Here is a 27,468-nt window from a genome sequence, read left to right on the forward strand (position 1 = left end):
TGCCTCTGACCATCTTGAAGAGCTATGTTAGGCCACCATTTAATCTTTTCAATTCCAAAGAGAACTGTCCTAACCTTTCCAACCCCTCCCCATAACTGAAATCATTCACCCCTGGTAAGCTTCCTCTGTACCATTTCTCAAGGCTTTAATTCTTTCCTGAAAAGTGCTGCCCAGAATTGTCCACAATGCTCCAACTGAGGCCAAGAAGTGGTTTCTAAAGTCAGGTCGGGGGAGGAGGGGGTCAGGTCGGATTGGGTTAGGGGGTCAGCTCAGGACTGCAGGGTGGTGGGGGAGAGATCAGGTCTGTTGAAGATCGGGGGCTGTGGGGTGGGGACAGTCGGGTTGGGTGAGGTGAGGAATCCCGTATTGGTGGGGTGTCAGGAGTGAGGAATATGGTAGGGGAGGATGCTCAGTGGGGATGGAGGGTAGGTAGGGAAGCCCTTCCGGGATGGTCCGGAATTTAAAATAGTTATGCTGAAGTTAGGAGTGTTTTTTCTCTTCTTGTCTTATCAAAGTAACTATTAGCGTGACAATGGCAGAACCATGCAAAATTAGCAATTTAAAACATTTTGTTGGATGGTTTCCAACACAGCACAATTGTCCAGGGAAACTTAATGCTTTTGGACAATCACCACATAAACCCTTACTTGGGAATTCTCGATGTGGAGATGCTGGCATTGGACTGGGGTGAGCACAGTAAGAAGTCTTGCAACACCAGGTTAAAGTCCAACAGGTTTGTTTCAAACACTAGCTTTTGGAGCACTGCTCCTTCCTCAGGTGAGGAAGGAGCTGCGCTCCGAAAGCTAGTGTTTGAAACAAACCTGTTGGACTTTAACGTGGTGTTATAAGACTTCTTATTAGGGATTCTCGAGGATTCCGCCATACATCAGGAATTTGCGTATCAGATTCCTTTGCTTTTATACTCTATTCCTCCACTTATTAAGATCAAGTGTAACCCATATGTCTGTCTAACCATAATGCCGACATGCTTATTTATGCTTTAAAGATTTGGATATCTGGCTATGAGGTCTGTGCTTCTCAACACATCACAATTCTGGCCAGTTGAACATTTTTATGGTTTGATATTTTCTGGCCTCTTTCAGTTACATTAAACTGAATTATGTTGTAGCCACTGTTATCTAGACGAGCTCCAATTCTGACACATTCCACTCGCTCCACTTCATTACCCAGAACCAGACCCAAAGTTTTCCTGTTGGGCTGGAGACATATTTAAGGAACTCGTAGCAATCTGTGAATATGTATAAAGTATAACTTTACAAATTTGAAATGTTTGATTTGTTGAAGCAAATTAATGTGCATCAAATTGAAGTTACAGTGTCATTACGCAGCCAGACTGGAATATAGCACTGAAGTCATTTTGCGGTGCCTATTTCCTTGCATGAAAGGGTTATGTTGTTCCTGAATTTGCTTCATTTAATTTTGAGGTCTATTTTCTTGTTGTCATTGATGGTGACCAATGAACGATTATGGTTTACTGAGTTAATTTTCAGCGGTAATAATAGTTGATTACTAAAAGACAGTGGTATATTTTACACATTTCCATTCTTAGAATTGTACGTTTGGGCTGAAATTCTTTTCCTATTGTGTATTTCCAAATCATACTCCTCTGTGCAGGATATCACTCTTGACCACGAAATACTATAAAATATTGTTTGAGAGATGCACATTACAGTCATGCTGCTGAATTGAACAATTTCCGGTAAACGGTTCTTCCTTTATTGTCTTGTTCCAGGGACATTTTTGCCCCGAAGGTTCAGGATTTCCAATTCCATGTCCAGTGGGAAAATATCAACCAAAAAAACATTCTGATGTGTGCGTCCCATGTCGAGCTGGATTTTACTGTGAGGAAATTGCGACAGTCAAACAAATACTCTGCCCACCCCACTTTTACTGCCCAGAGGGTTAGTTATTCAATGAGTTGCTACTGAATTGATTTTTGTACCGCCTTGTGTTTCCACTCTGCTGTGGTGCATTTTATATGTATCATTATTGTTAGGATAAAGTAACTCTCACTGTGAATGCTATCGAGAGTCACTGGTAACTTGAAACGTACTGAAGTCACAGCCAACAGAGACGTCTGTCTCTCTCATGGCCATCAGCCAGGCAATTCTCCAGTTTACATTTGGGATTCACATTTCCGTTCGCAATTGAACAATGTGCAGGCTCCATGTTCCAAAGCACGGTTATTAAAATAAAACTGTAGAACATGATATCCCCGGATTGTGCTGGGATCACTTGACTAGAATAACAATTCTATTTTTAATACCCTGTGCTGAGGTCATGATTCAAGCTCTCTTAACGCCGGCTTGCTGTAATTGTGCTAGAGTTCTTGGGCAGAAAGGGTACTAAATCAAATGCAAATTCAGCCTTAAAGAGCCAAAAATTAAGTAGATCTGTCACATGTGTCTGCAGATTAAACCGCATATTCCCCAGAATGTTGGGTAAAATTGCTACTCAGTGGAGTAATAAATAGTTTTGGAACACCGTTTGCAGGATAGGTCTTCTGAGGAAAGGTTGAGGGAGCTAGGGCTTTTCTCTTTGGAGCGGAGGAGGATGAGAGGTGACTTAATAGAGGTTAATAAGATGATGAGGGGGATAGATAGAGTGGACGTTCAGAGACTATTTCCTCGGGTGGATGTAGCTGTTACAAGGGGGCATAACTATAAGATTCAGGGTGGGAGATATAGGAGGGATGTCCGAGGTAGGTTCTTTACTCAGAGAGTGGTTAGGGTGTGGAATGGACTGTCTGCTGTGATAGTGGAGTGGGACACTTTAGGAACTTTCAAGCGATTATTGGATAGGCTCATGGAGCACACCAGAATGACAGGGAGTGGGTAGCTTGATCTTGGTTTCGGACAATGCCCGGCACAACATCGAGGGCCGAAGGGCCTGTTTTGTGCTGTATGTACTGTTCTATGTTCTATGATAATAGCTGAGAGTATCATTTTTCACAGGACGATTAAACTGAAAGACTGGAACCATTTCACACAGATCTTTTTAACTGAAGTCCATTTAATTTCACACTTGCTGCTATCTAACTGTGTCTGGTGTAGAATGAACTATTAAGAAACCATCTAGGAATTTTTAGTTTAATTTTTTTTAACTTTCTACGATTCTATCAATGTATTTTTAATATTAAAAATGAACAAACCAGTGCATATTCAGAGCTCCATCTTCTCAGACTATAGAGCGGTATAATTCATTAAATCAGGTACTGCAGTCAAATGGCGAGACAGAATAACTCTGATTTTGAGCTTAGGTACATAATGTCTGCTTGGTTTAGCTTGGGTTTTATTCAAGTATTTGTGGATTCAAGTACAATGACAGAATCTACACATGCAGTTCAGATTGTCAGAGATGCTGGGCTGGATTCTCCGATTTTGTGGCTAAGTGCTGATGCCGGTTGGCAACTGTTGCATTCTAGACACCAAAATCGGCGCTGATCGTTCACAGATCCTCGGACCGGTGAGGGGCTAGCAGCCGGGCTGGGTAAAATTCCTGGTTCCTGTGCCATAAAACGGCCGAAGAATGGCCCGATTCGTGGCTGGCATGCACACAGCAACTACCTGTGTGGACCTGACCTGCCAAATACTGCCCCACAGGACAACCCCTGGCCACTCCCCAAAGTCCCTCCTTCCCTTGCGGAAGCCCTCCCAGCCAGCAGTGTGGCTCCCGGCCGACTGAGGTGGGTCTGGACACCGTCCGTGGCCACCACACCGGGTTTCCAACCGCTCAGACCACACGTCAACCTTGTGGTCGGGAACTCAGCGTTACGGATGGAGCATCAGTGGAGGGCCTTCCAGTGACGTGCCAACGGCGTGCTATATGTGACACGATGCCGCCATTCCGGAGAGGGTAGAGACTAGGAAACCGGCATCAAACCGCCACCGCCCCAATTTGTGCGTCGGAAGGAATTCCCTGCTCGATCGCCGATTACGCTATCGGTGTCGGGCAATGGAGAATCCCGCCCGCTGTCTTTTGGATGAGGTTTTAGATGGTGGCCCCATCTGCCCTCTCTAATTGAAGAAGACCGGAGTAATTCTCTTGGTGTCCTGGCCGATGTTTGTCCATCAGTAAAGCTTCCAAACATTGGCTATTTATCTCACTCCTTGCTCCGTGTCAATTGACTTCGATTGTTGCACTTCAAAAGTAAGTCATTGGCTGCAAAATATTTTGTGGCGTGCCGTGACTGTGACTAATACCGTATAAATGCAAGTTCTTTCTATATTTAAATATTAAGAAAATAATTGTCCATTTTTTCATCAATCCAAACAATTTAGGAACCATTGTCCCAGTCACCTTCAAAACTGTATTGTGATGAACAAGCTGAGAATGGCAATTGATGTATTCACATTCAGGACAAATCTTCTATATCTAGAATTATTTGCAACAATTTTTTTCAGGTACCCAGATTCCTTTTCCCTGTCAAAGTGGGACATTCAGCCCAGAACAAACATCAGGCTTGAAGGAGGAGAGGGAATGCGAACCATGTCCCACTGGCATGTACTGCAGGTCAGCCAATCCAGTTATTCCTGCTCGGACGCAAGTTTATAACTGTTCTATAACAATCTGCATTGAAAAACAATTAGAGATCTCTTCAGGGATGCACAGATCAAGGGTTTTGTGCTGTCAGTAGGTCAGGTTAATAAAACAGCAGTCAACACCTGTTCTATCACATCCTTCCATTTCAAATTTCTGGCATGACCATAGACCTTAGCCCCAAATTACTTATGGACATATTGAGCTTTTTAGTAAGACGTATGTTTTTTTTTAAAGAGGGCATACAAGCCAAAGACGGCTGAGAATGTAAGTTCTGAGAAAGTAATTCAGTGACTGTCTGGAAAGTTCTTCTGTGGATTGTACTCCATCCTGAAAGAGACCATGGAATTACGCACCTGGATGGGTGTCAAAGAACCTCAGACAGGGTCACATCAAAGGAAGAGATGCAATGCAAAACCTGAACTGTAACCTCCTGTGATTGCAGCGAGAATGGAGGCTGATTACTATCTCAGAAGAGTCCATCTCTTGCAAATTATATCCCAGGCAGTGAGCATGATGCGAGTTGAAAGAAAGCAGCATCTGGGTGAAGGATACGTTGTGTTTTCCCCTTCCATTAACACACAAAAAAGGGGTTAACACCAAAATGCAACCCTGGGCTCTGTGTGCTAGTCTGGGTTCTCGTTCGAGTGTGCTGGTGTGTGCTGTGACTGTCACAGCTGAAGAACATCCACTAGGCATCAGCACACTTTCTCTGATTGCTAGAAGCAAGACTAAGTCAGCAAGGCCACAGTCAGAAAGACAACACAAAGCAAATCCTCTCAGCTAACCTGCAGAACCAAGTATCTCCAAACCAACTACTCAATTGTCAAAGTCAGCACGACCTGAAGCAGCCAACTTAATGGCCACAATGTGTCACCATTGACTCTTTACATCTTTTTTAACTTGTATTTTTGGACTTGCTTCTCATTTCTAATCTTTTTTTCACATTTCACTAAACTAATAAACTCGCTCTTTTTTTAAACTCAAGAAAGCGCGGTTAAATTGGCTCTGTTTAAAAGATAAATACATTTGGACTGGGAAAAGGGATCCACGAGGGAAGGGATTGTTTTAAGTGAACATTGTTGTGACCAACTGAGGGACCTGAATAAAGGAAGAGAGCTAGTTCAATCCACCCCCCCCCCCCCTCCCACACCTCATCTGGGAGCATAACAATTTGAAGTATCTCGTCCGGGATAATCACGAATTGTGGGACGTCACCTGGGGACCGATCCGAACACTTCAAAAGCACTCTCACAGAGTGTCAACTCTTGTCTCCCAGCACCACCAGTCTCCAATGCATATCAATTTATAACGGAAAGTGGAGAGTGCATCAAGGAAACTCTGTAACGCTCCACGCTATACACTGTTCTCTTGGACCAACATACAGCTGATGACAGAATGGGCACTGACAGAGACCCAAGGAGTGCCTTGTGCACATTCTCTTAGTGATTTTGTTGTAAAGTGAGAAAAAAGAGCATTCCGTTAAGTGGGCATTTGAAACAGAAATACAGACAATTAATGATTTTAGCAAGAATCTTCACCCAGATTAAATTATTAATACTTCTAACGATTGATTCTCTCTGGACCTTAACCTATATTTCTTTTCAGAGACAAACTGAACTTGCTGTACTTGCTTATTGCCTGTTTCCTCCCTTATTTCCCCTTATTTCCCCTTTTTATTTTTGCCATTACATTTTTGATCCATGGATGATTTATGGACATGTGTCTTCTAACACAGCTTATATATTTAATTCAAGCAGAAGAAAGCAGTGCCTGTGCCTTTAATTCTAGCCTGGATTTCAGCAGCAGGAGGGACCACTATTAGTCTGTGTTTGTTCAAACCGGAGCTGTCCAGCACCTGTGATAGAGATTAGCTGGGACTCGGTTTGATTGGTTTGGCTGGTGGCCAACGAATTGGCCCAAAAGAATGTGCTCTGCCCGGTAACAGGTGGTGATTATCTCTGATCTGATCCCACTGGATTATTTTCAGAATCATGAGGGTTCCAGTTTGGTTTCACTTTTGATTCTGGAAACCTGATGGAAGGATCTAACTAACTCTCTCCCAAAAGATCCAGCTGAACTCTCTCTTGAAAGGCCTATGGTGAAGGCTGACTCTCTCTCCAGCAAGTCTGGATGCCGTTCTCTTGAGACTGCAGAGGCCTGAAGTCAAACCGTGAGCTGGAAACATGTTTTCATCTGAAATATAGTGTCTCTCCAGAAAGTTATAGGCCTGAATGTGAACCTCAACCTGAAGGCCTAGTTTGATGAGAAATAGTGTCTCTCCAGAAAGCCTGCTTCATTTTCTAACCTACGGAGACCCTGAATGAATGACTGAATAAAAGACTATTACCAGCTGTAAGCCTAAAACTTAATCAGCAAGAGCACAATGCAGAAAGTGTACCAAAGAACCACCATTTGAAGCAAAGACTCTTCTCTTTTTACCTTCATCTTTATTATTTTTACCCCTCCTAACAACTCCCCCCCCCCCCCCCCCATGTTTGTCTGTCCTGTGTGGGTGGGTAGAGGCTGGGTGAGTTAAAGGGGGTAGTTGGCATTAGCTTGTTATCCAGTTCTATTTAGTACATATTTCATGATAGTTCTTGGTATAAATGTACAGTAACCGTGTTTCAACTTACAAACCTGGTGACTGTAATTATTAGGCAGCCAAAAAATACTTTGTAAATGTTTATAAGCATTGTTGTTTAATTCACTTGTGGTGTGACTCCAGGGCACATGGGACTCAAATTGACTGCATACTTGCCCAGTATGGTGTAACAATATCCTGAATTTTCCGTTCACAGTTTAGATATCCATCTTTTTAATCTCAAACCTTATTGTAAAACTGTCCTTCAGAGACATCTCGACACACAATAATGCTCTACTGCAGCTTTAACTGCAGCAACACTAATGGTGTTATAAACTATATGTAATTAGAAATATTATGCGATCATTGCAATCGCATTACTATTATATTGGCTTATCAGCCACAAAGAACTACATCCTCTTGAATTACATAATAAACTACAGACTGCATCACAAAATTGCCATTATGAATTTTTAAATTCAACAGGATAAATATCAGGCAAAAGTAAAGTCTCCATTGTCCTAAAATACACCAGTATATCATGGTGCAGACACATACTGATGGACATACACTGGTACCAATCAACATGCACAAACATCGCAGCCAATCACCAGTTTGAATACACACACTATAAAGGCAGAGGGCACCACGGTTCCCACTCATTCTGGATGCTGTCTCTCAGTAGAACAAGAGCTCATCAAGTTTAGCACAGACTCACAGCACGTGCTGAGAGATTCAACTGGTTCGGACAGGCTTAGGTCTCTAGTTAAACTAGCATCGTTTAAACCCACAGTTCTCGTATGTCGATTGGTTCATAGTTAATAAAATAGAGTTGAACCTTCCTCAGTGTTGGTGGTATATGTTAACCTTGCAAGTCTACATTATCCAACACTTCATCCATAGTCCAGATGACCATAGGCTGCTTCCCCTTTGAGGGGGAGAGCTGACTGGTGGTTGAAAATGAGGCCTTCGTGAATAACCTCATCCAGTACAGGAATTGAACGCACACTGCTGGCCTCGCTCTGCATCACGAACCAGCTGTCCAGCCAACTGAGCTAAAAGATAATGACATCAATCTCACACCATCATCTAAGCACTTGTTTCAAAGAATTAACAATGCAGCCATTGTGCATATTTGGATAGATTTGAACCATGTTCCATGTACATTTAAACCTTGTGTCTCTTTTCAGTCGAGGAAAAATTCAGGGATTCTGTGCTGCTGGTTACTTCTGTCTTGCTGGCAGCGACACATCAACCCCTCGGGGAATACTCCCTAATGCCACAAATGATCTTGATCTATGTGAGTGGGGCCAGTTGTGTGCTGGACTATGCCCTGCAGGTATGATATTAAAATAATATGTTAACAAATCTCATTGTGTTTCTACTATATGCTAAAGCAAAGTTTTCTTATGCTTTCTTGGGTTCTACTTTGAGAAACTACCCTGTTTTATTGTGAAGCTATATCATATTTCAGAATTTGTCTTTTCTTCTCCTGGATAGCTATTGAGAATTACCAATGTTTGGGTTGTGTAATGGTAACAGTGAATTCCCAACTAAAAATGATACAATGAGGGTTACTTGTCTCAATTCCAGGTCCATTAAATTCAGAACACCCTCATTTATATTCAGAACAGCAGGATGCATTTTCTTTAAACCCATAAGCCATGGAGAGAAGATATACTGCTTTATTGACAGGTACATTCACTGAACAGAGATGGAGTCAAGGTCCCACCTATAGGAAAATTCACAAGCTGTCGGTCAGTCAGCTTTATCTGGGTCTGGATCCGTAGAATCCCTACAGTGCAGAAGGAGGCCTTTCAGCCTGTCGACTCTGCACCAACCTCTGAAAGCACACCCTATGTAGACCCACTCCCCAATCCTATCCCCGTAGCCTCGCCTATCCTTTTTTAAAAAATGTATTTATTCAGAGTTTTCAATAAGTTTACAAAACCCTCCAAAAAGGAAAATAATACAAAGAAAGAAGGGCAACATGCCAACAGAACAGAACAACTTAACCCTCTAAACGTTAAACAATTTAGCAAATTCACACTAAATTCAAAACAGGATAGAGCATGCGCCCCTTACAAAAAAGAAAATAAATCTCTTCCCCCCCCCCCCCCCCCCCCTGCGGGTTGCTGCTGCTGTTTTTTTTTAAATGAAGGTTTTGTAAAATTTTCCATATTAAATAGTAATAATCTTAACGCAGCAACTTAGTGAACATTAACCAGTTCGGCCAGTGTTGCGATCCTGCCGTGCATAGGTCCCTGACTGTCAGTGTCCCTCTGTCCTGTCCCCACCTTTTGAAGGTGGCGTCAGTCAGTGCTGGTGTGAACCTATGGTTGTTGCAGATGGGAGCTTTACCTGACATTTTGGTCAGGCCAAATTGCTGCCGTAGTTGGTTCCAGGACTGGAGGGTGGCTATCACCACCGGGCTGCTGGAGTGTTGTTTGGGTGGGGATGGGAGTGCCACCGTGGCGAGGGCCCGGAGTGAGGTCCCCCTGCAGGAGGTCTCCTCCGCACGCACCCACTCGGCTTCTGGCTCTTTGATCCATCCCCTTACACGCTCAGCTGTCGCCGCCCAGTGGTAGAGTTGTAGGTTTGGGAGGGCAAGCCCCCCCCCCCCCCCCCCCCCCCCCCCCGGATTTTGTTTTTTGCAAGACCTTCTTTGGGATCCTAGCATTCTCCCCCCCCCCCCCCCCCCCCAATATAAACGCCATGATTAGTTTGTCTAGTGCTTTGAAAAAGGCCATGGGGATGTAGATCGGGATGGATCTGAATAGGAAGAGGTATCTGCGCAGTACGTTCATTTTGATCGTCTGGACTCTCCCCGCGAGGGACAGCGGGAGTGTGTTCCATCTTTGCAGGTCCTTTTTTACTTTCTCTGTCAGACTGGTGAGGTTCCATTTGTGGTTCCCTTTCCAGTCATGGGCTATTTGGATCCCCAAGTAACGGAATTTGTGTCGGGCTTGTTTAAACGGCAGTCCCGTTAGTGCTGCCCCCCCCCCCCTACTTGTGGGTGTACCGGGAATATCTTGCTTTTGCTCATATTGAGTTTGTAGCCCGAGAAGGCACCAAACTCTTTCAGGAGCGCGATGATTCCGTCCATGCTGCTTTGTGGGTCCGAAATGTAGAGGAGCAGATCATCTGCATAGAGTGACACTCTGTGCTCTCTGCCGCCCCTTTGAGTCCCCCTCCAGCTGTTTGCCACTCTGAGCGCAATTGCTAGTGGCTCGATCACTAGAGCGAACAGCAGCGGGGACAGTGGGCATTCTTGTCTGGTGCCCCTGTGCAGTTGGAAGTATCGGGAGTTGGTGTTGTTTGTCTGTACGCTCGCCATGGGAGCATTGTATAGGAGCTTTACCCAGGAGGTGAATCCTGTTCCAAACCCGAACTGCTCCAGTACCTCTGAGGTATTTCCATTCGACTCTGTCGAAGGCCTTTTCTGCATCTAGGGAGACGATCACCTCTTGTGTTCTCTCCCCTGATGGGGTCATTATCATGTTCAGCAGGCGCCTAATGTTCGAAGTAAGCTGTCTACCTTTGACAAAGCTGGTCTGGTCTTCTGCTACCACCTCTGGCACGCAGTCTTCCAGCCTTTTGGCTAGGATCTTGGCCAGTATTTTGGCATCTGCGTTCAGAAGTGAGATTGGTCTGTATGACCCACATTCCATTGGGTCTTTGTCCTTCTTGGGTATCAGCGAGATTGAGGCCTGTGCTAGCGTGAGTGGCAGCGTGCCCCTGGCTAGCGCGTCTGTGAACATCTCCCGCAGGTGCGGGGCCAGCGCTGTCGCAAATTTTTTGTAGAAGTCCGCCGGGAACCCGTCTGGTCCCGGCGCCTTCCCCGTCTGCATGGAGCTAATGCTGTCCATGATCTCGCCCAGTGCTAGTGGTGCTTGCAGTTCCCGTTTTCAGCCCTCCCCTACGACTGGTATGTCCAGTCCATCAAGGAACCATTTCATCCCGGACTCCCCCCTTGGGGGCTCTGAGGTATACAGCCCTTGGTAAAAGGCCCTGAATGCTTTGTTGATCTTTTCTGGTTCCGTTTCTAATGTGCCCCGAGTGTCCCTGATTTTTGCAATTTCTCTGGTGGCCGCCTGCTTTCTCAGCTGGTGTGCCAGCAGGCGGCTGGCTTTGTCTCCGTGTTCGTATAGGGTCCCACGAGCCTGGCGGAGTTGATGCACTGCTTTCCTGGTGGAGAGCAGATCGAAATTCCTTTGTAACTCTTTCCTCTCCACCAGGAGCTCTACAGTCGGGGCCTCGGAGTATTTGCGGTCTACCTCCAGTATGGAGTTGACCAGCCTCGCCTATCCTGTACATCTTTGGATACTGAGGGGCAATTTTACCATGGCCAAACCACCTAACCTGTGCACATTTTGTACTGTGGGAGGAAACCGGAGCACCCGGAAGAAACCCTCACAGACACAGGGAGAATGTTCAGCCTCCACACAGTCACCAAGGCTGTGGGACAGCAATGCTGACCACTGTGCCACAGTCGCCCCAAGCGAATTTGTGGAGAGCAATGTTGTGGCAACAGATGAGTAGAAATGGCTTCTGCACAATTTTCCTGCCTCCTAAAGTTAATTTACTTGATTATATTTTGGAATTATACAAAAAGCTGTGAGGAACTCCACATCTGTATAGATTTTTCATCAATTTAATTTGCTGTAGAGTTGGAGGAACATTTCTCTTCTGTAGCTGTCCGAAGTTCCAATTTTAGAATTTAGACAGACTGTGCTGTGTTAACCAATGAAACTGTCGACCTTAATGAGTTTAAGTCTGTTTTAAGACACTGATGGGCTTAGTTTCCACCTGGGGCGTCTCCCCATAATCAAATGCAACTTTGTCAAAGGGTCACGGAAACGTCACTAAAATACCATGATCGAGACTTCCGGTGGCGGCTATGAAGGAGTAAGACACACATTTGGTGGCTCCCGCTCCGGTCGGACGTTTGGACATTTTCTCCCCGATTTACTACCAGACTTGAACTGTAAAACTGAAGACAGAGGCAATTGTGAACTGAATTCCCACATCGGTGCTTGCAGATTGGCTTCAGAAGTGCTCGTAAAGGCAGAAACAGAAAGACAGCGAAGGGTTGGGCTGAAGCTGCAGCGGGAGACAGCATGGCGGAGGACTGGAACTCTGGTTTGTTGACTCTACGGGCAACGGAGCAGCTGATGCGAGTTATTCAGGAAGGCTCTGCTAAGCAGAAACGGGACTGCTTGGAACTGATAAAAGAATCAATTGAGCGGCTGGAACTTAAATTGGACGCCCAAGATTGGGCGACCCAGAAGGTGGAGAATGCGCTGGCTGAGCAAGTGGAATATCAAACTGCGGTGGTGTTGGAGGTGGGGATGCTGAGAGACCAGCAGAAGAAGCTCCTGGAGAAGGTGGAAGACCTAGAGAATAGATCCCACCGGCAGAACTTGAGAATTGTTAGGCTCCCGGAGGGGTCTGAAGGAGCGGACGCTGGGGCACACATTGCAGATATGTTTTAGAAGCTGCTGGGGGATGGGGCATTCTCCCGACCCTTAAAGGTTGACAGTGCTCAAGGAGCACTCGTGAAGATGCCACGAACGGGAGACCCCCCGAGGGCAATGGTGGTACTTGGATAAGGAGCGCATTCTACAGTGGGCCAAACAGACACGGAGCTGTAAATGGGACAACCGTATCCTGCGGGTCTACCACGACCTGAGTGTGGAGGTGACCAGGAGAAGAGCAGGCTTGAACCAGATTAGGTCGATCCTTTTTAAGAAAAATGTGAAGTTCGGACTGTTGTATCCGGCCTGTCTCTGGGTCACGTGTGAGGAACAGCACTTTTATTTTGAGTTACCCAAGGACCCGCTGGACTTCATGAAAAGGAAAGGACTGGTGGTGGACTGAGAACTTTTGAACTTTGCTACAACGTTCATGTGAATTTTTTCTTTTTGTTTCTTGTTTCTCTGTTCTTTAAAAAAAAGTTTCTCATTTTTCGTTTTGTGGAAGCTGTTTGTAATGACTTCTGCATTGATTTGGACCAGCGGCAGAGCTGAGTTCGGGGACTGTACTGTTGGGGGATGGAGGTGTGCTTGTTTAGATTTTGGTGTTTTTCTGTCAGGCAATTGTGTGGGGATTGTTTGATGTTGGAGTATGTTTGTATGAGCGGGGGGGGGGGGGGGGGGGAGGGAAGGGAGAGGGTGGGGAGGGAACAATAGGTGGGAGACTATCCGGCACCAGGGATGGGGTCCAGCAAGCTAGATGGGTGGGCTAGCTCACGGAAGCGCAGCGTGGGGAGGGGGTGCATATGTTCGGTTTATCAAAAGGGTTGGGTTAGAGTGTTGTTACTGCGGGGGGGGGGGAGAAATGTTCTGCTGAAGAGGGAGGGACTTGGGCCAAGGGACAGAGAGGACGTTGGGGCGGAGGCTGCCTGGGGGCAGACCGGTGGAGGTGCGGAGCATGAGCTGGAAGTGGGCCCAAAAAGGGGATGGCTGATCGGCGAAGGGGGGGTGCAATGATCCCCCCAACGAGGCTGATCACCTGGTATGTTCGAGGGTTAAATGGGCTGGTCAAAATGGGCCGCGTGTTCGCGCATCTTAGGGGACTGAAGGCGGACGTGGTAATGTTGCAGGACACACACCTTAGAGTAACTGATCTGATTAGATTGAGGACAGGCTGGGTCAGTCAGGTCTTTCACTCGGGACTGGATTCAAAGACTCGCGGGGTCGCGATCCTGATCAATAAGCGGGTGGTGTTTGGGGTGGGTAGAATAGTCTCGGATGTGGGAGGTCAGTACATTATGGTCAGTGGGAAACTGGAGGGGGTGCAGGTGGTATTAGTAAATGTGTTTGCGCCAAATTGGGATGATGTGGAGTTTATAAAGAGGATGCTGGGGAAGTTACCAGATCTGGACTCGCACAGGTTGGTCATGGGAGTGGACTTCAATACAGTTATTGATCCTGGCTTGGACCGGTCAAGCTCGAAAACGGGCAGGGTGCCAGCAATGGGGGGGGGGGGGGGTTGGATCCATGGAGATTTGGGCAGCCGAGGGTGAAGGAGTTCTCCTTCTACTCACACGTGCATAAAGAGTACCCCCGAATTGATTTCTTTATTCTGAGCAGGGCTTCACTGGCAGGGATGGTGGACACGGGGTACCCAGCGATCACAATCTCCGACCATGCTCCACACTGGGTTGACCTGCACGTTAGTAAAGACAGTAACCAGTGCCCGCACTGGAGGTTAAATGTGGGACTTTTGGTTGATGAAGGGGTGTGCGAGTGGCTGAGGAAATATATTCAGAACTACCTGCAGGTCAACGACACGGGGGAAATTTCAGCAGCGATGGTCTGGGAAGCACTGAAGGCGGTGGTCAGAGGGGAGCTGATCTCGATACAGGTCCATAAGGAGAAGGTGGACAGGGCAGAAATGGACCGACTGGTAAAGGAGATACTACAGATCGATAGGAGGTATGCAGAGACCCCCAGGGTCAGAGCTTTTAAGGGAACGGCGGAGACTGCAGGTGGAGTTCGGCTTGTTAACCACAGAGAGGGCGGTGGAGCAGCTGAGAAAGGCGAGGGGGGCGATCTATGAGTATGGAGAGAAGGCCAGCAGAATGCTTGCACAGCAGCTTAGAAAGAGGGAGGCAGCCAGGGAGATAAGGAAAGTAAATGACGGAGATGGGAGCCTGGTTGGAGATTCAGCAGGGGTGAATAAGGCGTTTACGGATTTCTACAGAAGGCTGCATAGGTCGGAACCCCCAACGGGGCCGGAGGGGATGAGGCACTTCTTGGGGGAGGGGGGGGCTGAATTTCCCAAAGATGGACGGGGAGCTGGTAGAAGGGCTGGGGGACCTGATCTGGTTGGAAGAGATAGTGAAGGGTCTGTCCCATACAGGCGGGTAAAGCCCCGGGGCTGGACAGGTACCCAATGGAGTTTTATAAAAGGTTCTCTGGGATATTGGTGCCGGTGTTGATGAGGATGTTCAATGAAGCAAGGGAAAGAGGGGTGCTTCCTCCGACGATGTCACAGGCCACAATTTCACTGATTCTGAAGCGGAACAAGAACCAGGAGCTGTGTGGGTCCTACAGGCCGATCTCCCTGTTGAATTTGGATGCCAAACTGCTGGCCACAATTTTGTCCTCCAGGATTAAGGATTGTGTTCCGGACGTTATTGGGGAGGACCAGACGGGGTTTGTTTAGGGTAGGCAGTTGGTGGTCAATGTAAGAAGGTTGTTAAATCTGATCATCATGCCCCCGGAAGGTAGGGAGGTGGAGGTAATGATCGCAATGGATGCAGAAAAGTCTTTTGATCAGATAGAATGCGATCATCTGTGGGAGGTACTGGGACGGTTCGGATTTGGGCGGGGCTTTATTGACTGGGTCAGATTGCTGTATCAGGCTCCTGTGGCAAGTGTACGGACAAATAGGACAACATCGGACTATTTTAGACTGCACCGGGGGATGAGACAAGGATGCCCCCTCTCCCCACTGTTGTTCATGCTAGCTATAGAGCCATTGGCAATTGCCCTGAGAGCCTCAAGGGGCTGGGGGGTGGGGTGGAGCACAGAGTCTCGCTCTATGCAGACGACCTGCTTCTGTATGTATCGGACCCATTAGAGGGGATGGAAGAAATCATGAGGATTCTAGGGAAATTTGGTCCGTTTTCAGGGTATTAGCTAAATTTGGGGAAAAGTGAGATGTTTGCGGTCCAGGAGAGGCGATTGGGGGAGCTGCCATTTAGATTAGTAGGTGCCTAGGCATTCAGTGGCGAGGGAATGGGACCGGCTGCATAAATTAAATCTGCCCCAGCTAGTAGACAAAATGAAGGATGATTTTCGGAGATGGGACGCGCTCCCGTTGTCATTAACTGGGAGGGTGCAGACGGCGAAGTTGACGGTCCTCCCGAGATTCCTGTTCGTGTTTCAATGTCTCCCCATCTTTTTCCACGGTCCTTTTTTAAATGGGTCAACAAAGTTATCTCTGGATTTGTTTGGGCGGGCAAGACCCCATGGGTAAGGAAGGTCATGCTTGAGCGGAGTCGAGGATAGGGCGGGCTGCCGCTGCCAAATTTTAGTAACTATTACTGGGTGGCGAATATAGCCATGATCAGGAAGTGGGTGGTGGGGGAGGGGTCGGCATGGGAGCGTATGGAGGCGGCTTCATGCAAGGGCACCAGTTTTGGAGTGTTGGTAACTGCGCCTCTGCCGTTCCCGCCGGCACAGTGCTCCACCAGCTCCATGGTGGTGGCGGCCCTGAGAGTCTGGGGGCAATGGAGGAGACATGTGGGAGCAGAGGGAGCATTGGTCTGTAATAATCACCGGTTTGCCCCGGGAAGTATGGATGGGGAGCTTCCGGATATGGCGGAGAGCAGGGATTGAGAGGATGGGGGATATGTTTATAGAGGGGAGCTTTCTGAGTACGAGGGCACTGGAGGAGAAGTTTTGGGTTGGCGAGAGGAAACAAACTCAGCTATCTGCAGGTGCAGGACTTCCTACATAAGTAGGTTTCACCCTTCCCGCTCTTACCACTAAGGGGAATTCAGCACAGGGTAGTTTCCAAAGGGTGGGTAGGAGAAGGGAGCGTCTCGGTCATTTACGAGGAACTTATGGGATCAGAGAAGATACAGACGGAGGAGCTGAAGTGCAAGTGGGAGGAGAGATAGAGGATGGACTATGGGCGGACACGTTGAGAAGAGTCAACGCGTCCACAACATGTGCCAGGCTCAACCCTGATACAATTTAAGGTCGTTCACCGGGCTTACATGACAGTGGCCCAGATGAGCAGATTCTTTGGGGTGGAAGACAGGTGTGCAAAATGTGCGCGAGTACAAGTGAACCATGTCCACGTGTTCTGGACATGTCCATTGCTTAGGGAATTTTGGCAGGGGTTTGCAGATGTCATGTCCACAGTGTTTAAAAACAAGGATGGCGCTGAGTCCAGAGGTGGTGATTTTCAGGGTGTCTGAAGACCCGGGAATCCAGGAGGAGAAAGAGACAGACATTCTGGCCTTTGCTTCCCTGGTAGCCCGGAGAAGGATACTATTAGCTTGGAGGGACTCAAAACCCCCTGATGTCGGAGACCTGGCTATCGGACATGGCTAGCTTTCTCTGTGTGGAGAAAATGAAGCTCGCCTTGAGAGGGTCACTGTTGGGGTTCACCCGGAGGTGACAACCGTTGGTCGACTTCTTCGCGGAAAATTAATCGTCAGCAGAAGTGGGGGGTTAGTTTAGCTTAGAGTAGGGGGTTAATAAAGGTGGGACCTGTAAGGGAGGGAGACAGCTTTTTCACTCTGTTTGTAGTTTCATGTACATTGCTTATTGTGTTATAATACCAAAAAATACCTCAAATGTTTATTTTTTTTAAAAATACCATGAGCGCCATTTTGCTGGAGCTCTCGCGGTTCTGCTGCTATTAGGGCAGTGGGTAGAGTGGGTGGGAGAATCCTTTCTGGAAATTCATCCTCTCGGAGTTTTGGGAGAAAGGCTCTTGAGAAATGTGGGACCTGACTAAATTGGGTAGGAACTAGAATTGTACCTGCCTCATTGCAGTGGATATCCCCTTTGAATATAATCATCAGATTTTCTTCTCCAGGTTTCTATTGTCCCAAGGGGACTGAAGCAGCCATAGCCTGCCCGGCGAACACAATTAGACTACTGTCTGGTGGTAGGCAGCTAGAGGAATGCCAACCTTGCCCACCTGGGCACTTGTGTAAAGAAGGTATTGGTTTGAATTGATTGGGTCAAAAATAACTTGTGCAATATGTGATATGAAGTTTTACATGTTAATAAATTAACATTGTTTTAAGCCTTGGTCCAGTACAATATCCTTTGTGAGATGCAGTTTTAAATTCTGCTGATAGCTGTGAACTTGATGAAACGTTTACTGCTGATGTCAGTAATCAATAATTTCACAATATGTTTCAAGTCTCTTCCGCAGTTTGTTAAAGTAAATATTTGTCAAAATTCAGGTGATCCTATTCTTTATCATTGCCCTGCGGGGTATTTTTGTGATGGAGTTATCCAGGCCCCCTTTCAGTTCCCTGCTGGCCCACAGAAGTGCCCTATCTACACATACTCCAATGCCAGTGGAGCAGCCAGTCAGGCAGCGTGCCAGCCCTGCCCTCCAGGATACCACTGCAAGGAGACAGGTACAATCCCGCTTCTTGCCTAAACTTCTGACCAGACAGTAAATTAAAATTAGCGTCTGAAAAACGAACGTTTCCGATAAGTGATAGTTAAAATGAATTTATTTTCCTCTTGCTTTGACAAAGGACTGACATTTTTAACTTTTAGAAGCAATGGAAAAACTGTAAGGGCGAAAGTCTGTAAATACAGTTCAATAAAGCCAAAAGGTATTTTTCAGTGTTTCTCAGGCTCTCCTCGTTACCTTATTTTATCGCGTGGAACACCTGGTTGGGGGGGGGGGGGGGGGGGGGGGCAAAAGACTGCTGGGGGAAAACCGTTGGACATGTTTAATATGGGAACAGGAGGTTGCATGGGAATGAACATGGGATGCGAGGACTATTCTGTCCACGATTAAGGAACTGTTTCTCACATTCACTATTCATATTTCAAAATTTCAGTCTTCAACCTATAACTTAAAGCCATCGGTTAAATACAGACACACAACCCTTCATAGCATTTGGGTGTTATGCAATATTTATTTTTGCTATAATGCACTAAAACGTCCACTTTAATCGTCTATTCACTCGAGTTATTTTTAGAAATCGTTGACATTGTGCTCATTTTTATTCATGGTTTTCCTTGATGACCTTGAGAGTTTAAATAATTCTGCCTCTTTATGCGGTGGTCAAAAATGATAGTGCAGTAATTACTGTGACTGTTTACTAGGATCATCCACCTATGAAAATGACCTTTGCCCTTTGGGGTACTGGTGCCCTGGGAAAGGAGGCCTTGCATTCTGCCCTGGTGGAACGTTAGGAAACCAGGCTGGTGCTGCCTTTTATAAAGACTGTCAGCCATGCCCACCTGGTTACTACTGCCCTGATCCAAGAGAAACTGGTCAACCAAACATCATTGGAGTGTCTTGCCGAGCTGGATACGAGTGCCCTGCAGGTAAGATTAAAATCAAATCCAGACTAAGTTCCTTGCATGGTTCTACTGCAGCATCTCAGTACACAAAAGCATTGCATGTAGGAATCACTCGGTCTTTCTTCCATTACTTTTCGCAAACATGCATACAATTCTCCAATTGCTGATATCAAACTGGAGAATGCGAGAAAAGAATTTGCCCGACCTCTTTGAAAAGTGAACAAATAGAATTCAAGGCCAAGATTTGCCACAAGGTCTGCTGACTTTTTTTGGTCAAATTCTCCATTCAACAAGCTGCAAAATTGGATTTTGATTCTGATATTTGCGAATGGTGCAAATCCTTTGAGACTCTGGAAATGAATGGCAACATCTCGAGTCTCAAAAAAAACCACACGGGTAAATGGACTTTAATTTTACAATTTTTAGGGTTTTGTTTTTCTTTTTGAAACTGATGGACTCGCCACTTAAAAAGCAAGTGTGATAGACAAATCTATTTTCTGCCGTTGTTTGGTGAAAACAGTGCTAGCAGTCAATACGTTCAGCTATCACATTTTAATGTTGAACAAGTAACCATTTGAATTTGCAGGGTATAATCTCCTTTGGCACCTTTTTAAAAAAAAAAATTGTGGTATCGCCACACTTACTTGTAAAATAAATCTCCTGTTTTACTTGTAGACGTACCACATTGTCATGAATGCTAGAATTTCATAAACACTATTGACTTTGTGAAAACCCAGGGAATTGTATTAGTTGCTGGATGGTGTTGAAAAAAAGCTCAACTCTTACCTTCTCCTTGGTCAAGTAGCTGTCATTTGGCACAGTAGAACACTTGAAGCAGGCTGAGACTTAAATGCGATATGCCAAGATTGCCATCTTCTTGGAGGCCTCTCTTTTAGAAGAAATGATAAACCTTCCATATGTCTGTATTTCTCTCCCACAGATCCCACAGCACTATTTAAAGAAACATAATGGACTACTTCTGGCCAATATTTATCCCCCAACCAATATTACTAATATAAATTGCTGGTCACTGTTGCACTGCTTTTTATGAGACCTTGCCGTGCCCTATGTTACAACAGTGACTGCATTTCAAAAATAATTCATAGACTAGGTGGCACGGTGGCACAGTGCTTCACAGCGCCAGGGACCTGCGTTCAATTCCAGCCTTGGGTCACTGTGTGGAGTTTGCACGTTCTCCCCATGTCTGCGTGGGTTTGCTCCGGGTGCTTTGGTTTCCTCCCACAGTCCAAAGATGTGTGAGTTAGGTGGATTGGCCATGCTAAATTGTTCCTTAATGTCCAAAAGGTTAGGTGATGTTGCAGCGATACAACGTGGGCCGAGGTAAAGTGCTCGTCGGAGGGTCGGTGCAGACACAATGGGCCGAATGGCCTCCTTCTGCAGTGTAGGGATTCTATGATCCTGTGAAGGCCTTTGGAGCATCTTGAAGCTTATATATTTGAACTACGGCTGAAATCCTGGGAGAAGATGATTTTAACTAGTCTGTTTTTTGTTCCAGGTTCAGTGGCTGAAGTTCCATGCAGGCCAGGTTCATACTGCAGTCCAATGACAGGGAATGCAACTGTTTGCCCCGGTGGTTATTTCTGTCCACAAGGTTCCCCCACATACATGACCCCAGAGCAATTGTACGTATTAACCAGCAGCGTTACTTCCCATTATATTGGACTAGAGTTTCCTGTCAAAATAACAAAGTGGTTAATGGTGTTCACTCTCAGTTATGGGCCAATAAAACAGCAACTTGAGATGATGGGTTGCCGATCTCTGCCATTAATTTCACGAAAACAGCACCTTGCTTTCTGCTGCACCATTAAAATGTGTGAAAAGAAGTGGAGGGCGGGATTTTCCTGCCCTCCGAACAAGAGATTCCACCGGCAGCCAATGGCAAGCCGCCTTCGCCACCAGAAAACATGCCATGGGGGGGGGAGGGGGGGGGCAGAAAATCCAGTCTGCAGTTGCTGTATTTGCTCAGTAGGTACAGACTAAACTCTCCATGGAAAGTCAGGTCTTGCATTCCAATCTAAGTGCCTTTTTAATTAGGTTCATGACAAATACCTTCTCGAGCCCCAAAACCTTTATTTCATAAATGTGGAGCCTCATTCCTTCAGGTTTTAATTGTTGAAGGTTTTAAAATGATCAATTCTTTTTGTTTCCTTTCTGTCTTTTTCTCTCTCTCAATCCCTCTATTTCTCTTTCTCTACTTGATTTTCCATTGAATTCATTCACTCCAACTTATGCTTCCACACAATATTAATTTCTCCATCCTTTTCCAAAAATGTCTTCTTGGGATTGGGCGTCACTGGCAAAACCAGCATTTATTGCCAATCCCTGAATGCCCTTGAGAAGACTGGTGTGAGCTGCCTTCTTGAACCACTGCAGGTTGCTTGGTGTAGGGATTTTATGCAACATCTGGTTGCTGCTCCATTTTAGAGAGCATTGAAGAGTCAACCACAAGCTCTGACGTCACATGTTGGCCAGACTGCATAAGGAGGGCAGTTTCCTCCCTCTTAAGGACATTAGCGAACCAGATTGATTTTGACAACAGTTAGTAGTGTTAGGAACATTATTCTTGTTTTTGAATAACTTAAATAACCAATTAAAGTAACTCAAACAAACTGAGGGACAAATTAAAAGGGACGTCCTCTTGTCATGACCATTATTGATGAAGCTAGCACTTAATTGCAGATTGATTAATTACCCCCAACTGCCTTGGTGGTATTTGAACTCATTTCCAAAGCATTAGTCCAGCCTCTAGATTACTAGTCCATTATCATTACCATTGGTCTACTTTTCTGACAAATCTGATTGGTTAACGCTGATGGTACACATCTGTTCAATTGAGTCCCAGATACCCTGGAGTGGATCTTCGGGAACCTGACTTCAAGACCAAATAGGAATCGCAAATCCGCACTTGATGGCACCGAAACCAGCATCGCAATCTCCCTGAAGGCAGCCTTCTAAATAGCTCCACCTTAACTCGCTGTCCAATTAAGGGCCCTCCCTATGCTTTCGGCCCAATCTGTAGCCTCAGCAGCTCCACGAGAGAGGTGAGCACTGCTGACACAGGTTAGGGAGCGCAGGGAGGCCAGTAAAAAATATAATTCGGAGCGAGGAAGGTGGCAGGCCCCTTAACGAAGAAAGGAATTCCAAGAAAATTGTTTGGGCTGTGTGTGGTCATTTCTGCCGTGGTTTCAGCATTGGGAGACCATTGAGCTGGCAGCCTATTCACCTCACCTCTAAAGCTGCCAGCGAACCTTCAAATTTCCCTAACTTGAGCCATAACTACGTAAATTGGCATCCCTCTTCCATGCAGCAGGCAGCTGATTGCTTTGCAAGTTGTCCTGAGGAACGCTCCCCAATGGCAGGGATGCATCAGAGAGTTGGGACAAATTGATTCCTCCCACACCCCCTCTATTTTCTTGGTCCGCCTGCCTCCAGGCCGGCCCGATACCGTGAGGAAAAAATGGTGCAAAATTGTTAGTTCAGGACAGTAAGGTAAAGTCGCCATAGCCCCAGATGACCATAGGTTGCTTTCCCCATTTGAGGGGGAGAACTGCCTGGTGGTGAGTTAACCTGAGATGAGGGGCAAGGCTGAAAAGGCAGAGCCTTCATGACTAACCTCAGCCATTATGGGAATTGAACCCGCGCTGCTGGCCTTGCTCTGCATCACAAACCAGCTGTCTCGTCAAGTGAGCTAAACCAGCCCCCTCTTTAATGTTCAGGATGGTAAAGGCTTTCTAACAGAGAAATCAATGTGGAATTGCATGGAGCAGTATAAAAACTACAGCAAAGTAAAAGCAAAATCACCTCAGTCCCATGACATCACTGCAGGAATTCCTCAGGATTGTATCCTAGGCCTAACCATTTTCAGCTGCTTCATCAATGGCCTTCACTCCAACATAAAGTGGGGACGTTCGCTGATGTTTACCATTCACAATTCCTCAAATACTGAAGGAGTCCACACCTATATGCAGCAAGATCTGAACAACATTCAGGCTTGAGTTTGTAAGTAGCAAGTAATATTCACACCACACAGATGCCAGGCAATGACCACCTCCTAATACCAGGCAATGACCATCTCCAATAGGAAAGAATCCAACCATGTCCCCTTGACATACAATGATATCACCTTCACTGAATTTCCCCACTATCAACATCCTGGGGGTTACCATTGATCAGAAACTGAACCACACTGTGGCGACAAGAGATGGTCAGAGGCTGGGAATTCTGTAAACAGTAACTCACCACCTACCACCTCAAAACATGTTTACCATGTACAAGTCCCATATCAGGAGTGTAATTGAATATTCTCCACTGGCCTGGATGGGTGCAGCTCCAACGACACTCCAGAAGCTTGACACTATCCAAGACAAAGCAATCTGTTTGATACGCACCCCATCCACCAGCTCAACATCCAATCCATCCACTACCAATATCAGTAGTGACAGTGTGTACCATCTACAAGTTGCACTCAGCAACTCACCAAGGCTTCTTCGGCAGCACCTTCCAAACCCACAACCCCTACCACATAGAAGGACTTGGGCATCGGATACATGGGAACACCACCACTTGCAAGTTCCACTCCAAGCCACACACCATCGCCCTTGCTTCACTATTATTGGGTCAAAATACTGGAGCTCCCTAATAGCATTTTGGGTTTGCCCACATCACATGGACTGCAGCGGTTCAGGAAGGTGACTCACCACTACCTTCTTAGAGATAATTAGGGATGGGCAGTAACAGTGCGGGCCTAGCCAGCGATGCCAATATCCCATGAAATAATTTTAAATTCTATAGATGCTGGAAATCTGAAATTGAAAGAAGCAGTGCTGGAAAAACTCAGCAGTTCTGGCAGTAACTATATAGAGAGAAACATTAACTTTGAGTCGAATATGACTGTTATTTGGATCTGAAGGGAGGTAGAAATGTTTAGATTTGTATAGCACTTGTACTGGATCTGGTGAATTAGCTGTATGAAGTAAAAATAACATTTTTGGTTTATGCCATTACAACTACCAGATTGGAATATGAAAGAATCTTGCATTCTGCAGTGAAATATCTAAACACCTCTTTCTCAGTTAATTGCTCTTAGAGGACAGTGGCTATTGTGTAGGCAAATGTATTTCACAACTTTCATCTTTGCACACTCTTCATCTCATAAGAGATCAAAGATAATGATTAGCATGCAAGAATATTGAACTGATACTTGATGTACTAAAGCAACATTCACCTGCCATTTTGATTTTCATCCATTAAGATCAAGGTGAAGAAGGCCATATTTAAGAAAAAAGGGAAGAAAAATAATCTTTTCAAAAGTTAATGCTGTTTGGGATGTGTGAGGTTCTTCCATGTACATTTTCACAAGTTGCCACTCAAACTCTGGCAATAGTGGATAATTAGTTCACCTACCTGACAGACCGGTGATGTCTTTGTCAGCGTTACAGAGTAAGCGTGGCATTTTTAATTTTATTTGGTTTCACATTATTCCAATAACCCCCCCCCGAATTTAGGAAGATGCTTAAGGAGGGATGCCCCTACGGTAAATTAAGAACAAAGTTTGTCACAAACTGTCAGACCCAATAACTCTAACAAATATTTGGTGAGATGATTACCTTCTTGTTGCAGATGCGTGTTCCCATACTATTGTCCTGCAAATAGTTCTTCGATGCTGCCTTGTGATGGAGGGTACATGCCCATCAATGTGACAGGGCTGAGGGATAGTCTGGAGAAAGCCTGTTTAATGTGTAAGGCCGGAACCTATCGGAAAGGTTCTGCTGCTGAACTCCACTGTAATCCTTGCCCAGCTGCCTTCCACTGTCCAGCGGGTAAGTCAGATCAGGACCACTGGAGATTCTATAGCCCCTATTTTAACTTGGAGCATATTTTGGACAGGGGAATGGGAGAATTCATTGGCACACCATCCTGACTTGGCAACGTGAGGTCTAGGTGATTTTAATTCATGGGCCTCATCTACGGACCCAGAATGACCGAGAATTGGAAGCAAACCTCTCAGTGGGAGTTCAGTCAACAAGAAACAACTTGCGGTCGCTCAAGCTTAGTCTGCCAACAAGAAAGCAAGTTGAAGGATGATGTTGAAAGATCATTGAAGTGAAGGGCGGGAGCTGGAGGCAGGGAAGGCCTAAAACTTCCTGATGGGGCCTTGGCTTCATTGCTGCTACTTCTAGACCTCCAGGGAAAGTAAAATATCCTGCCTCTTCGGGCCCCAGACTCGCTGCTGGCTATCTCATTTTGGGGATTGATTGGATCAGATTTCCACTCAGGCCTCTGTTAAAGTTACATTCAAAGCCCTAAGATGTTAATCAGACCACAATCTGCATTAGAATGAAGAACCCTAGTGGCTTCAGGCAGGTGTCTTTGCGACCTGCCCAGAATATCTTTTTTTTTTTTTTTTTTAATAAACAATTTTATTGAGGTAGGTTTTGGCTTTATAAACAGTTACAGACATCATCAGAAAGGAAGCAAAAAAGGCAAAAATGTGCAAACATCCACGTTCTTTCAATACTTCCACCGTAACATATTGCACAAGCCCGCTCCCCTCCCATCGGTACTACCCGCCATATTTTCCCTCCTACTCTACTCTAACCCCCCACCCCCCCCCCCCCCCTGCTGACGCTCACTCTCCCGCAAAGAAGTCAATAAATGGTTGCCACCTCCGGGTGAACCCCTGCACAGAACCCCTCAAGGCGAACTTGATTTTTTCCATCCCCAGGAAACTCGACATGTCCGCTAGCCACCACTCCGTCTTCGGGGGCTTTGAGTCCCTCCACGCCAATAGTATTCGTCGCCGGGCTATCAGGGAAGCAAAGGCCAGCACATCGGCCTCTTTCTCCCCCTGGACGCCCGGGTCTTCCGAAACCCCAAAAATTGCCACCCCTGGGCTCATCACCACCCTTGTTTTTAGCACCTGGGACATGACCCCCGCAAATCCCTCCCAGTACCCCCTCAGCTCAGGGCATGCCCAAAACATGTGAACATGGTTCGCTGGTCCTCCCGCACACCTAGCGCATTTGTCCTCTATCCCGAAAAATTTGCTCATCCGAGCCACCGTCATATGGGCCCGGTGAACGACCTTAAATTGGATCAGCCCGAGCCTAGCACATGTCGCGGTCGAGTTTACCCTACTCAGGGCCTCTGCCCACAGCCCATCCTCCATTTCCCCGCCTAGCTCCTCCTCCCATTTAAGTTTCAGTTCCTCTGTCTGGGACCCTTCCTCCCTCATGAGCACCTTATAAATACCCGAGACTCTACCCTCCCCTTCATCCCTCCCAGAGACTATTCTGTCTAGGATCCCCATTGGCGGGAGGCGCGGGAAAGATGGGACCTGTCTACGAACAAAGTCCCGCAACTGTAGGTATCTAAAATCATTTCCCCTTACCACCCCAAATTTCTCCTCCAAGCTCCTCAAACTCGCGAAGCTCCCTTCCAGGAACATATCACCCACCCTTCCCGCCCCTGCTCGCCGCCATACTCGGAACCCCCCATCCATACTGCCGGGGGCAAACCGATGGTTGTCGCAGATTGGCGCCCAGACAGACGCCCCCATCTCCCCCACATGCCTCCTCCACTGGCCCCATATCCGCAGGGTCGCCACCACTACCGGGCTGGTGGTGTACTTGGCCGGCGGCAGCGGTAGAGGAGCCGTGACCAGGGCTTCCAAACTGGAGCCCCTGCACGAAGCCGCCTCCACCCGCTCCCAAATAGACCCCGTACCCACCATCCACTTCCTTATCATAGCGATGTTGGCCGCCCAGTAATAATTGACCAGACTCGGCAAAGCCAGCCCTCCCTCGCTGCGGTTCCTCTCCAACATCGCCTTCTTTACCCGCGGAGACTTTCCCGCCCAGACAAAGCTCATGATCAGCCCGTTAACTCTTTTGAAGAAGGACTGTGGGATAAAGATCGGGAGGCACTGAAAAATAAACAAAAATCGAGGGAGGATTGTCATCTTTACAGTCTGCACCCTCCCTGCCAGCGACAGCGGGAGTGCATCCCATCTCCGAAACTCTCCCTTCATTTGCTCCACCACCCTGGCCAAATTTAACTTATGCAGCCTGCCCCAGTCTCGTGCCACCTGGATTCCCAAATACCGGAAATTTTCCTCAACCAGCCTAAACGGTAGCCCTCTCAATCTATTCTCCTGGCCCCTTGCCTGGACCACAAACATTTCACTCTTGACCGTATTTAATTTGTATCCTGAGAACTGGCCGAACTCCCTCAGCATTCCCAGTATAGTTCCCATCCCGGCCACTGGGTCCGACACGTACA

The 27,468-nt window shown here is 46.5% G+C and overlaps 1 protein-coding gene across 1 annotated transcript in view; it reads left to right on the top strand.

The window, feature by feature from the left end:
* Positions 1–27,468, top strand: part of LOC119954022 — a 163,331-nt gene that overhangs the window by 43,129 nt on the left and 92,734 nt on the right. Inside the window, exons 19-26 of the mRNA XM_038778798.1 lie at positions 1,754–1,922; positions 4,425–4,533; positions 8,335–8,483; positions 17,708–17,833; positions 18,084–18,263; positions 18,967–19,191; positions 20,684–20,810; positions 24,808–25,007. Of these exons, the coding sequence (XP_038634726.1) occupies positions 1,754–1,922; positions 4,425–4,533; positions 8,335–8,483; positions 17,708–17,833; positions 18,084–18,263; positions 18,967–19,191; positions 20,684–20,810; positions 24,808–25,007 (1,285 nt within the window). The remainder of the gene's footprint in view (positions 1–1,753; positions 1,923–4,424; positions 4,534–8,334; positions 8,484–17,707; positions 17,834–18,083; positions 18,264–18,966; positions 19,192–20,683; positions 20,811–24,807; positions 25,008–27,468) is intronic.

Source organism: Scyliorhinus canicula, chromosome 19 (assembly GCF_902713615.1).
Source record: "Scyliorhinus canicula chromosome 19, sScyCan1.1, whole genome shotgun sequence".
Classification (NCBI taxonomy): domain Eukaryota; kingdom Metazoa; phylum Chordata; class Chondrichthyes; order Carcharhiniformes; family Scyliorhinidae; genus Scyliorhinus; species Scyliorhinus canicula.